General features: G+C 33.3%; 1 protein-coding gene across 1 annotated transcript; it reads left to right on the forward strand.

Moving 5' to 3' along the window:
* The first annotated feature begins 4,653 nt into the window (after positions 1–4,653).
* LOC139481438 (uncharacterized) lies at positions 4,654–7,709 on the forward strand. Its single transcript, XM_071264768.1, has 2 exons — positions 4,654–4,870; positions 6,043–7,709. The coding sequence occupies exon 2, from the start codon at positions 6,051–6,053 to the stop codon at positions 7,671–7,673; it is 1,623 nt and encodes a 540-aa protein (XP_071120869.1). The 5' UTR covers positions 4,654–4,870; positions 6,043–6,050; the 3' UTR covers positions 7,674–7,709.
* The last annotated feature ends 7,391 nt before the right edge of the window (positions 7,710–15,100 follow it).

The raw sequence follows: 15,100 nt of genomic DNA on the forward strand, positions 1-15,100 counted from the left end.
CAAGATTATATCAGTAGTCAAACCTACCGACGGGGATCTTTCCATGTCTTGATTTGGACAATGGTTGTTTTATTTCGTTGGAAACTTAAATTCGTGGATAAAGTCATCCACGAAAACCACGAAAATTGGTACCCCACGAATAAAAGTACTTTCACAGTACTTAAAAAAAAAAAAAAAAAAAAATTTGTTATGTTAATTTCTCTCTTTTTATGAGTAATAGGATAACTATATTTGGTATGTGCTTATCTTGCAAAGTCCTCATGCCCCTCAGACAGTTTTCACTTGATCTTGACCTCAGAGTCATTTCATGGATCAGTGAACAAGGTAAGTTTTGGTGGTCAAGTCCATATCTCAGATACAATAAGCAATAGGTCCAGTATATTCAGTGTATGGAAGGACTGTAAGATGTACATGTCCAACTAGCAGGTGTTATCTGACCTTGACCTTCTTTTTCATGGTTCAGAGTTTTAGTTTAGTTTTTATACGACTGCAAAGAAAAAATGGAATCGTATAATGGTAACGTAACGGTACCCAAATTGCACCTATTTAGCAAAAATAGCAGCGGAAATCTTACAAGATCTCCTAGAGACTAAACAATTTGTATTTTTATGATTTGATACTATACATGTCTTTCAAAATAGGTAAATATATTTAGATATACACAAAACGTTCACAGTATTTATCAACAGATGAAGTGTTTACTGAAAAAGCAAAATGTACTGAAACGTCGCTATGCGACGTCATCAAAACGTCATCTTTTTAAAATTAGCAAATACAATATGTTTCAAGTATTCATTTCTTAAAAAAAGAAGAGTAAGCATGGACAAATATCCAATTGTTCAAAATATTTGAAAAAAATAAACTAACGCTCTGTAATATTCGACTTTTGATGATGCGAATTTAAGCATGGATGCAATTTGGGTACTCCTCATTACAGAATGATTGATGGTTTGGAGGTTAGTTCAGACCAATTTTTCTATGATTCCATATGAATTGAAAATCAAATTGGTGTACCTATATAGTAAAGAAGGATACAGCTACAAAATAAACACAAAATGGAAACTTTTGTCTTAATCATAAAAAATCGTAGTTGAAAAAACTGTCAAAATAGGTGCAATTTGGGTACCGTCACGTTATGTTGTCATCCATGTGGTCGTCTAAAGACACATTGGTTTCCAGACAATAACTTGAGTTTAAGTGAATGGATCTCTATGAAACTTTTTAAGAAGGTTTAATACAAGAAAAGGAAGATTGGGATTGATTTTCGGGTTGATGGTCCTAACCGCTTAGGAATCAGGGGCCCAAAAGGGCCCAAAACAAGCATTTTTCTAGTTTCAGGATAATAACTTGTGTAAAAGTATTTCGATTGATCTGAAATTGTACCTCAATGCTTAATACCACAAGTAGAAGGTTTGGATTCATGGTAGGGGTTAAGGGGTCAACAGTTTTAGAATTAAGGGCTAAAAAGAGGCAAAATACAAGCATTTTTCTAGTTTTCAGACAATAACTTGTGTGTAAGTGTGTGGATCTCTCTGAGCTTGTACCACAAGGTTTCATATAACAAATGGAAGGCTGGGAATGAGTGTTTGGGTTTTTGCTCCAAGGGGGCATTCAAAAAGTGGGGAGGGGGGTCCCAATATTTTTAAAGGGATTCATATTTTTACAAATTTTGAATTTTTGAAAAGCTTCAAGACAAATCTTCGATTGCACATTAATGGGCAATAGATTTGTAAGATCCTTGATTTATTTTGTGTCAGAAACCTATATTATGTCAAATATCACAATCCAAATTTAGACAGTATTAAGCTTAAATATTGTGTCCAAATTTGCCCCAATTAAGGGGTCGTATTAGGCTGCACTCAAGTGAAGCATTTTATTATGATTGATCTGTTTTTCTTACACTGTATGCAATAGGTTTACTTTATTTGGTGTATGGAATGGTTGTAATGTGTACATGTCTAGCTGGCAGGTGTCCCTATAAACCTTGATCTCATTTTCATGGTTCAATGGTCAAAGTAAAGTTTTTTGAATTTTGGTCTTTTTTTCTAATACTATATGCAATAGGTCAACTATATTTGGTGTATGGAAATATTTTATTATTTACATATGTCAGTCTTGCAGGTTTTATTTGACCTTGACCTCATCAACAGTTTATTACTCAGTGTTAAGTTTTTGTGTTTTGGTCTGTTTTTTTTCTAAAACTATAAGCAATAGGTCAACTATTTGTTGTATCATATGGAAGGATTGTATGATGTACATGTTTGCCTGGCATGGTTCATCTGACATTGGCCTCATTTTCATGGTTCATTGGTCAATTTTTAGTTTTCATGGTTAAGACTGTTTCTTAGAAACTATAAGCTATAGGTCAACTATATTTAGTGTATTGAATGATTATAAAGTGTACATGTATTTCTTGTTCTGTTTATATGACATTGACCTCATTTTCTTTGATCATGTTAATTGTTATATTTAGACAACAGTCGAAGGTTACCAATGGATCTTCAATGGTGGGGGGGGGGGGGGGGGGGGGCAAGGGGTTTAACTGTTATGCTGTTATGGGTCATTTTAATTCTTTGTTATCTGTTATTCTGAAAATATATTTACTGTTAACTGTTATTGTCTTATTCTTTGTTATCTGTTATAGGACTATTATCTATTTTGTTATCTGTTATTGTGAGAATCTATTTGCTGTTAACTGTTATTGAAAATTGGAATGTTAGCATTTTGATAGCCAATCTTCCGTCGAAATTGAAGATAATTGAAAATTGTGATTTGAATGGATAATAGTCTCATTGGCACGCTTACCGCATCTTTTAACAATGTATATCTATTGGGGTCTTTCTACTGGTAATATCGGGTGGACCTGTATTTGCAGAAAAATTTCGGTAACATACATCACATAAACATATAAAATCAATTGGACCCAGGACCATTCCAGTATATATTATTATTATCCTTTGTAATAAATTCCATTGTCTGTGAACATGTAGCAGTTTGTACAAATTATAATTCGCTTATTACTTGTACAATAACTTATAGTATGGATTTTGTTATATAAAAGGCATTGGTACTCCCTATAGATTTTTTTATTCAATGACCACATAATAATCTTTATGTTGTACTATTGTCCCTGATTTGGGGAGGATTGGACACCAACTAGCATGCTAAAGTTGATACAGTCACATTCTGTATGTGCCTATTTCCAAGTCATGAGCCTGGATTCAGTGGTTGTAGTTTGTTACTGTGTTACTAAGTTTCTCGTTCACTATTTTGTGGATAAATTAGGCAGTTAGTTTTCTCCTTTGAATTGTTTTACATTACTAAGTGGTGTGGGTTTGAATCATGGCTTTGGGAATTATACAACATCTTTTTCTTTTAGCATTTATATTATAAGTGCTACTCCCTCTCTTTTCATTTACATGAAAGAGAATCCTGATCACCATATTTTTAAAAGCTTTTTAGCTGCTTCACATGGCGAAAATTGAAGCTCAGAAACCATTGATGCAAATACAGATGTGTCTTCAGTTTAATTTGTACTTAATATCCAGGTTTTACTGGATGTTGCTTCACAGAAACGGAAAGATCACAATGAGAAAAATGTAATTTCTTTTTGTTGTAAAATTTAGTTCTCAACCGACTCTCACAGTTGATAAGAAAAGACGTCACAGTACCTGTGGAATTTTCTGTTTCCAGTTAACTTTCACAGATATCATCAACATAGTCATCAAACAATGAATTGTTTAGAGAAAGGACTTCATCTACATAGAGGCATATTATTTTAAAAACACAACAATTGACCAATTGATTAAGTGCAAGAAAGTACAAACACTGTTTCTGTTCAATATCATTTCCCCCTAATATACCTTGTAAAGGTTATAATAAAAACATACTGCACAAACAAAAATCATATGACAGTGAAAATGTTTTTTACTCATATCAAAATTTCAGTATAGTATTCCTTTGTTGTGTTTCCCAGTGGCGGATCTAGAAATTTTCATAGTCACGCTCCAGTGATTTCCTATGATAAGCAACCATTTTTTCCCCACACAGTTACTTGTATATAAATGATGTAAATATTCAATCAGTTCGTAAAAATACTGTGAAATCCTAACATAAGTACTGTTACATCGGAAATGAAATGAAAAATTCGTGATTTTTTGAAAGACCCCAATGAGTATCATCACGAATGATGCTACTATTAGAAAGAACAAAAATTATAATAATATTATTCATAACAAAAGAAGAAAGGTCAGTCTAAACAACGAGGAAATGAAGAAAAAAAACCTAGACAAAACAACAAATTTAGTCCAAGAAAAACTTTATAACATGTATAAGGCGTAGTACTTTTTTGCAATCACATAAACCACGAAAAGATATTTGATCATCGTTGGTATAAATAAGACCAGATAGCATATGCTACATTCAGTATTGCTATCTAAGGTATGAATATTTACTGCATAATAGTTCCAGGTCGAACATGCATGTTGCTGGGAGAGCCTATAAGATACGTATTCCTTTAAGTTTTTTAGATTCCAAATATCGGTTAGTGTCCCTAATTGATTTTTAAAAGTATCTCCAATTGATTTAAAAAAGAATCTTTGCCACCATCATCGTATCCAATGGTTACCAGTCAACAAAACATATATATAGTTTATATTATTTAAAAACGTTCGTGTGTAACACAGGTGAATAAGGAATATATTTCAATCCATGTATACTGTTCAGAGTTTATAATATTTGGAGTTGAACTTCCGTGTTTATTCTGTGTTTTATTTAATACAGGAACTTCTAAATTTTCCATGGCTGATTTGAGATTAAGTTAAAATGTACATAGATTCAAACTGTTTAAGCTAAAAATAATAGTCTACAGGTAAGGTCCTTTGCGTATTATATTTATTTATTTAATGTTTTGTGTGGCTAAATAATACTCTATATATATACACATATATACTTGGTACAGGCATTTTCTTATGTAGAAAATAATAAATTTGGTTTATAGCTAGATCTCTCACTTGTATTACAGTCGCATCAAATTACATTATATTGACAACGATGTGTGAACAAAACAAACAGACGGTAAAAATGTCAAAACTAGGGATACAGCAGTCAACATCGTGTTATCATCTTAATCACTATAAATACAAACACATATGATACCAAGAAGCATAAAAAGGCATATAGACAAAGCACATTAGCAAAAATTAAAAACAAGAATACAAAAATTTACAATAGCACAAGTAAACAATTACTGGATGTATAAGTATAGAGCCACGTCATAAACACAAAAGGGCAGAGAGATAATCACATTAGGTGGCACGGTAGTATTTGCATTCCAGAATTTAGGTTGCTTACTTAGGTAAATGTATCTAAACAGTGTGATTGGACAAAACATACAGCATCAACTGAACATACTTTCCCAAACTGAGGGACGAATCAGGTGTAGAAAAATATGAAATAATTTTACATACAGATGAAAATGAATTTTTGAGATTTTTTAAAAATTTTGTATTCACTGCACCATAAAAGTACTAGTGGCCTTAGGTTTTTAAAAATAGCAAAAAAGTAAACGGTCATGATACATATTCAAATTAATTTCTGAATAGTAAAATGAAAGTACTTTAGTAAACTGTGAATGTAGAATTTTTTGCAGTGTTAGAAAGTGGTGATAATTCTAAAAAGGCTATCATTGTCCCTTATGGGCCAGGAAATACTACCGTGACACCATTAGCAAAAATGAATGAAAATAATCATAGAACAATAACACAATGACGGGATGTATAAGTACAGAGCCACGTACGTCATATGTATCAATAAAAGGCCCCGGCTGGTCATGGTTTCAAGAGATAACTTCCAGCCGGCAACGGAAAAGATTTATCTATAAATTAATTGTTGAAGTGGAAAACGTTCATCGAAGGTACATACAAAGAGGCTCACAATATAAGGATCAACTAACTACTTAGGGGGTTTCTACTTACCTTATGCTTGAAACATAAAACCTTTTTTTTTTTTAAATATTCATCATTCATTTGAAAATCTTTTCAGAAAACAAAATGGCAACAAGCACTACGGCATGCGAGGAAGTTCTTGTATCAAACAGCACAGCCTGTGAGGAAGTACTAAGCAGTGATTTAAAAACAATTTCTATCGACCAAAAGGAAATACATTCAAAAAGTTCTGAAATAAAAGAAACCTGTGATTGTTCCAATCATATGTACAAGTATACATCATTCTGTATAAATCACGACTGTCCACTTTGCAAACAATGTATAAAGAAACATACCGAGTGCTGTGATATCATCCCTTTAGAAGATGCTATTTCAAACGTGAAAGGATCCGATGGATTGCAGGTCATTATACAATCACTGCAAGAGTTGAAAGAAAATTTAAAGGCGATAAAGAGTGAAAAAGAAAAGAACATTCTAGAAATTGCAGAACAGAGAAGAAATTTTGCAGAAGATATTATTGCTATACGAAGAAAGATTTTTGATCATCTAGATGTTATAGAAAAACATATGCTTGATGAACTTAAAGAAGCTGAAAGTAATGAAAGTAAAAGAATCAAACAACTTGTACAAAAAATTGGTCAAAATGTGGCAAACGTAAATGACATGTATACTACTCTTGTTTATATGAAAAAGAATGCCTCAGAATTGCAGACTTTCCTGGAAATGAAAAATGCACAAACTCAACTTGCTCAACATGAAGAATTTCTTCAGTCTTTTATTAATATCAACTTAAAGAAAACGTATATTGAGTGTATTATTCAGCCAGAGTTTCTAAATATAAAAAGTTTAGGCTCGGTAACGGTGCTTTCGAAGTCAAGTAATGTGAAAATTGGTAGAAAGCAACAAAAACAAGCACAAGTGATGATGTCACCATCTTTATTGTCAATAAGAAATATACAACAAGAGTTTGTTATCGCTTTTAATATTACCGACATGCTATCGAGTATTTCTGGGGTGTGTGTAACTGTGCAAGATGAATACATCATCACTTGCCAGGAGACAAGTGAAATTATGTTACTTCAAAGTGATGGGTCAAAGAAATTTCTAATTTCACTGAAATCGTTCGGTGCGTTCGATGTAGTGCTTCTCAGTGATACAACTGTCGCTATAACGTCAGGGGGTAAAAAGAAACATGGTATTAGCATCGTAGATATCAGTTTAGGAAAATCTATCAAGTTTATTAAACTTCCAGGCCAATCATACGGAATAACATCAAATGCAGAATTTTTATTTGTTGCCGTCAAAGGAAAAGGTATTCAGATGTTGAATAAAGAAACACTTAAGACATTAGAAATCATCCGTTGTGAAATTACTGAGGGGGCATTTATAGATGAATACAATGGTAACATTTACATCACAAACTCCTCGGAAAATAAAGTATTGTGTTGCGATATGAATGGTGTTGTTAAATGGGTATTCAAAAATGAAGATATTTTGAAAGAACCGTACGGGATAGGAGTTGATGGAAGGGGAAATGTATATGTTGCAGGTGGTCGTACCTTAAACGTGGTTGTTTTATCACCAGATGGCGCACAACACAGACAAATAATTACAGAAAAAAGACTTCAGATGACATTACCTAGAGCACTTTCGTTCGACAGAACAAGAAAGCGACTTAATTTTGCAAACGAAAAACGTTTATTGTATATTTATAAAATGGAATATTAAAATTCTGATAATTTTTCTGTTCAGTAGTCGGTGTCATCAGTGTTCAGTCTTTTTTATCCATCCATTCATGACTAAATTGAATACAGAATTGTCAATCGAAATGTTTTGTAAATTGATTACAGATCTCAATTTATCCATTTAGAAAAAAGAGTTGAGTTTAATTAATCTTGTCGTGACTTTGAAGAAACCATTTTTACCAGAATATAAAGTTAAATTAAAATTTAACTGGTGCTTTCATGACACCAGCTGTCAAATAATATACCTTGCGTTTTCAGTCTATGGAAGAAGCGATTCGATAAATGCTTTTCTTATATCAACGAGCGATATTGTCTTATATCAACGAGTTGCATTGTGGGAAATTTCAGACGAAAATTAGCATTTGTACGAAGAAAGGCAGATTTCTCGGTATAAAGTAATGACTCTTTTCTTAAAACAGGGTGACATTTAACATGACAATGTCACATACGTCTGGTGTATAATTTTCATGAGTTATTTTATGTGATATCAAGCAAGGTGTATTTAAACGAGAAAATTGAATTATTGAATAAATGAAACATAAATGCACGATTTATCATTTGTAGATGTACACATTCTATAAATATCATGTAGCAAATTCAGTGGAATGCAATTGAGATGAATTCAATTGTTTGCTACGCCAAAATCACCTATAAGTCAACGATACTGCTATATTTTAAAATATCAATGCGATATTTGTCTTATATCATGGCCTTGATTTTTTAATATCAAAAATTTATGAATGCGATACTTTTCTAATATAACTGCTATAGTTTTCTAATATAGAATTAATACGATGACACGTCACAATGCATGTCAAGAAAACTGCAAACATAATTCACAAACTTAGATTATGACCAGTTCAATGTTTTAGGATCAACATCACTAAAATTTCGTAACTGTAACACAATTAACGCTTACATGAACTTATCATTCCGAAAATGTTGCTTGACCCTATTGATAGTTGAAAGTGTTAACAACCTGTTCAGTCTATTGTTTTCAATCACATGGTTTAACCAACTAACTAACATGTTTAACCCCGCCACATTATTTATGTATGTGCCTTTCCCAAGTCAGGAGCCTGTAGTTCAGTGGTTGTCGTTTGGTTATGTGTTACATATTTGTTTTTCGTTCATTTTTCTTTTATATAATAAGGCCGTTATTTTCTCGTTTGAATTGTTTAACATTGTCTTATCGGGGCCTTTTATAGCTGACTATGCGGTATGGGCTTTGCTCATTGTTAAAGGCCGTACGGCGACCTATAATTGCCTGTCTGCGTTATTTTGGTCTCTTGTGGACAGTTGTCTCATTGGCAATCTTACCACATTTTCTTTTTTATAATTCTATTTGAAGTGATGATGCAATGGCGGAATTTAAAAGCGGTTGCAAATACTTCTACCGACCTATTAGATTCTAATTTACTGGTCACACTGCTATAGTCTATACCCACCTTGGTAATATCGAAATAGACAAAAAATATCATTACTTAAAAGAAACATTCATTCAAACGGGCGTATGACATTTGCGCCGATTTTGAAAATATTCATTCTTTCATTTGCGCCGATTTAATTTTTTCATTTGCGCCGATTTTATATTTGCTCCTAATCAGATTTACAGGTAAGTTAATACTTGTACATGTACTATGTACTGAACTATACTATTGGTAAAGTCTGGTTATAAATGCTGTTCATTTATGTTAATTTTGATTCATATTGTTCTGAAACTTCATATAGTAACATGATAGACATATTGCACACTGAAACGAGTCGAGGAGTCAATTCTTTAATCATCGAGGGCCATACATATCGGATGATAAGTGTCCTGAAACACATTTTACTAATGTACCATAAAATCGTGTACAGCCAGAGTCACCACGGATTCTATTGTCAAAACACAGAACGAGCATAACCATGTGGTAGATGTCCAAAAGACAGCGGGTACAGTCAATGTAAGGTCTGGAGATGTATCTTGTAGGACTCCTTCCACTACCCGTGGTGAGCAGGGGACAACAGTTATTATACAAGTTATGATTGATAACAAGTGGCTAACTGATGAGGTCTATAATGATAAATGAAAAAGAACATGACTTGGATTGAGAGTTCATTCATTGGCACTCGTACCACTTCTTCTAATATCTATATATTCACCTGTAATTTACCTGTAAATAAAAATCGGCGCAAATGAAGAAAAAAAATCGGCGCAAATGAAAGAAAAAATCGGCGCAAATGAAATGCAAATCGGCGCAAATGCAAAACGCCGATTCAAACAATCCAATCCAATACAGCTCCAAATTACAATGAATATTCAAATGGTAAAATCAATAATCCAAACAAATTAAAATGTACAAATGCTGATGTCCCGCTCTTTGAAGATACCCACTGAGTAGCCTCAGACTATAAAAACTGGACAACTTCAGATACAACGAAAATCAAAAATCTTGTCAAACAGAAAATATATTTATTATTAACATAGCAAAAGATGTTGAGAAGGAAGACAGTTCTTTTTGGATATCAAAGACTTTTCCCCGTTGGTAAATCGATATCTCTATGAACATAATCAGCTCGCCGCGTGGACGCTCTTTTACATCGCGATGACCGTGAGGGTATTCCGATGTATTGTTGCCACAGAGATTTGACTTTCGTTTTTGGCTAGTAGGGCAACCGATCGTATAAATACGCGAACTTTTCTTAGTGCAAAATAACAATAAAAAAATGTTTAGAACACAAATAAATAAGATGTAAATGTCTTTTGACGTTAGAAATGTGTATATTCGTTCATTTGTTCATTGTGTATTAATTTACGTTTTTTGATTGAGTTAAGTCTGTCAATTGATATTTTATCGTGTGTTTTTCTATGTTGTGATGTTATGCTATTGTTTCAGAAAAAGGGAGACGGTTTGGATCCATTTAAACGTTTAATCCCGCTGCAAATGTTTGCACCTGTCCAGTCAGGAATCTGATGTACAGTAGTTGTCGTTTGTTTACGTAATATATACGTGTTTCTCGTTTCTCGTTTTTTTTATATAGATTAGACCGTTGGTTTTCCCGTTTGAATGGTTTTACACTAGTAATTTTGGGGCCCTTTATAGCTTGTTGTTCGGTGTGAGCCAAGGCTCCGTGTTGAAGGCCGTATATTGACCTATAATCATGGTTTACTTTTTTTTTAAATTGTTATTTGGATGGAGAGTTGTCTCATTGGCACTCACACCACATCTTCCTATATCTATATATCTTTTCTATATTCATAAATTTAGATTGTTCAGTTGGAGGACTGGAAAGCAGTTATTTATAAGTGGAAATGTTAAAGATTTATAGATATAAGAAGATGGTGCATGAGTTCGAAAGAGACAACTTTCCATTAAAGTAATAATTTGTTTAAAGTAAACCATTATAGATCAAAGTAGGTCCTGAAACACGGAGCCTTGGCTCACAGCGAACACCACGCTATCAAGGCCGTAACTAGGCATCTTATTTTAGTGAGGCAAAATAATTGAGCCGAGCGAAGCGAGGCGAAAATTTTTTTTGAAGGGTATGAAATGAATGGTGCAAAATCCTGCATTCTAGGCATTTTTAGAGAGTCTGATAATGTTATGAATTAGGGCACTTTTTATATAATTTTTTTATATTTTAAGACTTTTACTAACACCAAAATTTTAACAACTTGATTTAAATTTATATGTAAGATAATCATCCAAATATCACTGATTTGAGTCTGCTGCTAAAACATAGAACAAACATCGATTTAGTAGAGTTTGCCAAAATTTTCTATTGCCGGTTCAGTCAAATCGTTTCAGAATCATAACTTGGTCTGCTGATATCCTTATCGCGATGAACATGGAGCATGGCAAGACCGCACAATCTCTCGCCAATCATGCATGGTCTTTTCCAAGTTTTCAGTCGTTTCAGGGCAGTCTGTGTTTTTAAAGGTAGCACATTATCATCAACACAATGATCAATGTCTTCTTCCAATTCCTTCTCCATCAGCAATTCGGTAGCAGCATCGATAGTAACAGTTTTGTTTGCAAAAGGGAATTAAGCTTTCCTGTAAGCACCATCATACAGTCGCAGTTACAAAATATTAAACTCGCTTTTATGCTGACAAAGAGTAGACAAACTATGGATAGAATGAGATAAGATACAGGTATATGATTCTATCTATAGAGTAAGTATATCTGATATGGGTACAGGGGAAATTGGAATGGAGTTTTTGACGTTTACATGTAGGTCCGTAATTTCCAATTATTTCTGGAAATAGTTGGTGGTATTTTAGTTCCAGAATCTATAAATTTAGGGGTTAGGGGTTTGGGGGTGTCCGATTCCGAAACCCCGAATCTAAAGAAACGAAATTCCGTAGTCCCGAATAAGTAAAGACAAAATTCTGTGTTAAAGGTTCTACCATTCCTCAATAATATCAAATTGGAATATGGGATATTCTTTCAATTTTAAAGGTTAAAGAAACATGGATAAAAACTAATCCATGCATGTTTCATATTATTTATATTTTATTTATCTGTAAAGAGAAAGATTAAAGTTCGTGAAATGAATACGCAGACAAGACTTCCCCCTTGCGATGCCCAGTACTTGATTTGTCAAAAGTTGGTGAAACGGAGAAATGAATACGCAGACAGAACTACCCCCTTCCGAAGACCAGTACTTGATTTGTCAATCTACTTATCGTTTTTGGATTGTTCTAATGAAATTGTATGCAATACTCTAACTCTGTTCACAAAAAAACTAGTATACTAGAATTATTCCTTCTTTACCTTCAGTGTCGCTTTTCCATTTTCTGCAAGAGCCTGTTTTTAACTAGAGATCCATGATGATTATCGTTACTAGGTTAACTTGTAATCGAGAAACATCACCCGTTGAGATGCTGAGTTATATCCAGGAAGAATTGTTTAAAAGGAATGATGACAAGTTATAGAAATCAAGGTTGAGACAGAACAACAAATGACTATTATATTTTTATATATGTACAAACAAAAAAATCAGTGTCGAAATTTTAGTGAGGCAATTGCCTCACTTGCCAGCCTCAAGGGTAGTTACGGCCTTGGCTATATAGGAACAAGAACATTGCTAGTGTTAAACCATTCAAACAGGAAAACCAACGGTCTAATTAACAAACAAAAAAAGAAGGAGATTCAAAAGTACAGGTCAATCATTTTGATACTTAGCTATTTGATTATTTCATTACGGCATTGTTTATTAAACTCTTATTTGATTAGATTTGCTTCCAAAACCAATTGAGAAATTTGTAAGATGTTACCAAAAGCAATTTGAATTTAAGCAATGGTCTTAAAACTGCTTATTTACATACAATCTACTAAGAAGTAAAAATTTTAAAAAATACTGAACTCTGAGGAAAATTTAAATCAGAAAGTCCCTTATCAAATGGTATAATCAAATGATAAAACACACCAAACGAATGGATAACAACTGTCATATTTCTGACTCGGTACTGGCATTTTCAAATTTTATTATATTAATTAATATTATTAATTCGTATATTTTAACAAATTTGATTCGTTTAGAGATAGTCACATGTTAAACTATATTTTCGAAGGTAGAGAGAAAACGGCGGATAGCAAAACGCATATTGACCTGCAAAATGCATATTGCACGGTTATTTTTAGAATATCTAAAAACCAGTATACTTTGTGACGTCATGTAATGAATTTCAGGATATTGTTTATCGTTTTGAAACACATGATATCTGTGATCGATTATTTGACGAAAAAAATCTTTAAATACATAAGATGTCAAAAAAAAAAGAGTAAACGTAATAACAACTAATATGTTGTTATTGTCAAGGAGACAATGTAATATCTATAAAATTCCAACAAACCTAAATGACGATTTTGATACAAATATGGTCAGAAATTAATAATATAACAAATATAGCCTTTGTATGAGGTCAATACAGGATATATCGACCCAAAGAAGTATATCGACCTTGGACTTCGTCCTCAGTCAATATACTTCTTTCAGGTCAATATATCCTTGTATCGACCTCATACAAAGGCTATATTTGTGATAATATACGAATTAATAATATTAGACATTATCGCTATTTTGTGCATTTTTCGTTTGATCTTTTTTTGTGATAATTTTCATATCATGCTACTCGCTTGAGATGGAAAAATGATCGCTAGAAACTAAGCAGACACGTGGCGTTGCTAACGAAATTGACATGAAATTGACAACGTCGTCATAGGTAAAATAGCGATAAACAGATCATCATTGGTCATCCCAACTCGATTGCCTTTCTCGCTTTCGACGTCCCGGCTCAAGCGAAAAAATCAATCTTGTTGAGATGATCAACGATAATCTATAAATATCGCTGTGTGATATAAGAAAAGTTTTTACCGATATGCTTCTTCCATAGACTGGTTTTTAACTGTTTGTGTAGATTGTTATTTTGTTTGTTTGAAATGATGACAGTATACTTTTATGGGGGTGGGGGTTCCTTTGATTGTAGTACAAGATGTTTTTAGGCTTTACAAGTTGTTAGCTTAAGAACACTGAAATTGTGCAATTTTATCATTAATTTTGTGGCAACATTGTGCTAATCAGTAAATAGTAAACCTCCAAGAGTTAATACTACTATCATCATCTGTGAGGGAAAAGCACCAGCAAAAGAATTCAGACCTGCTCAGCAGCAACATATATACTGCAACTGCCGTATCTTCCGGTTCATGAGATCCAAATACCAAGTTCAATGAAGCTCCTGAAAGATTTTCCCTACCTTTGAAACAGCACATTTGCTATAGTAAAATCTAAATCCAACTGAATACAATCCGTCCCACATGAAATAGCATCTGCTATGGCATTTCTTTTTTTTTTTTTTTTTTTAACATTAGAATATAAACGACTTGCATGTCCTCAGTCAGGTACCCATTGTTCAGTGGTGGTCGTTTGTACATGTGGTTCATAAATGTTTCACGTTTTTTATAGATAAAAGCATTGGTTTTCCACCAAGTCATTTTTGGGAGCCCTCAATAGCTTGATGTTCAGTGTGAGCCTAGGCTCTGTGTTGAAGACCTCACTTTGACCTACAATGATTTACTTATACAACCAGGTGCTCCGCAGGGTGCAGCTTTATACGACCCGTTGTTGAACCCTGAACAGTTGGGCAAATTTGTTCACAATATTCAAGCTTGATTCGGTCTGAATTTGGATTGTGATCAAATTTTTGACATAATAGTTTTGTCACAATATTAATGTGGTCAAAGATCAACAAATCTATTGCACAATACTTTGCAATTGAAGACTTCTTCTTGAAACTTTTCAAAATTCGAAATTTTAAAAATTTTGAAAAAAAAGAACCCCTTCAAAAAATGATAAACAAAAAGTCCCCCCCCCCACTTTTTGAAACCCCTTTGAGCAATAACCCTTAAACTCAATCCCATGCAG

The sequence above is a fragment of the Mytilus edulis genome, chromosome 7 (genome assembly GCF_963676685.1).
Source record: "Mytilus edulis chromosome 7, xbMytEdul2.2, whole genome shotgun sequence".
NCBI classification, from domain to species: Eukaryota; Metazoa; Mollusca; class Bivalvia; order Mytilida; family Mytilidae; genus Mytilus; species Mytilus edulis.

Coding starts and splice junctions, on each gene's coding strand:
- LOC139481438 (XM_071264768.1), top strand. CDS start 6,051: ATGGCAACAAGCACTACGGCATGCGAGGAAGTTCTTGTATCAAACAGC.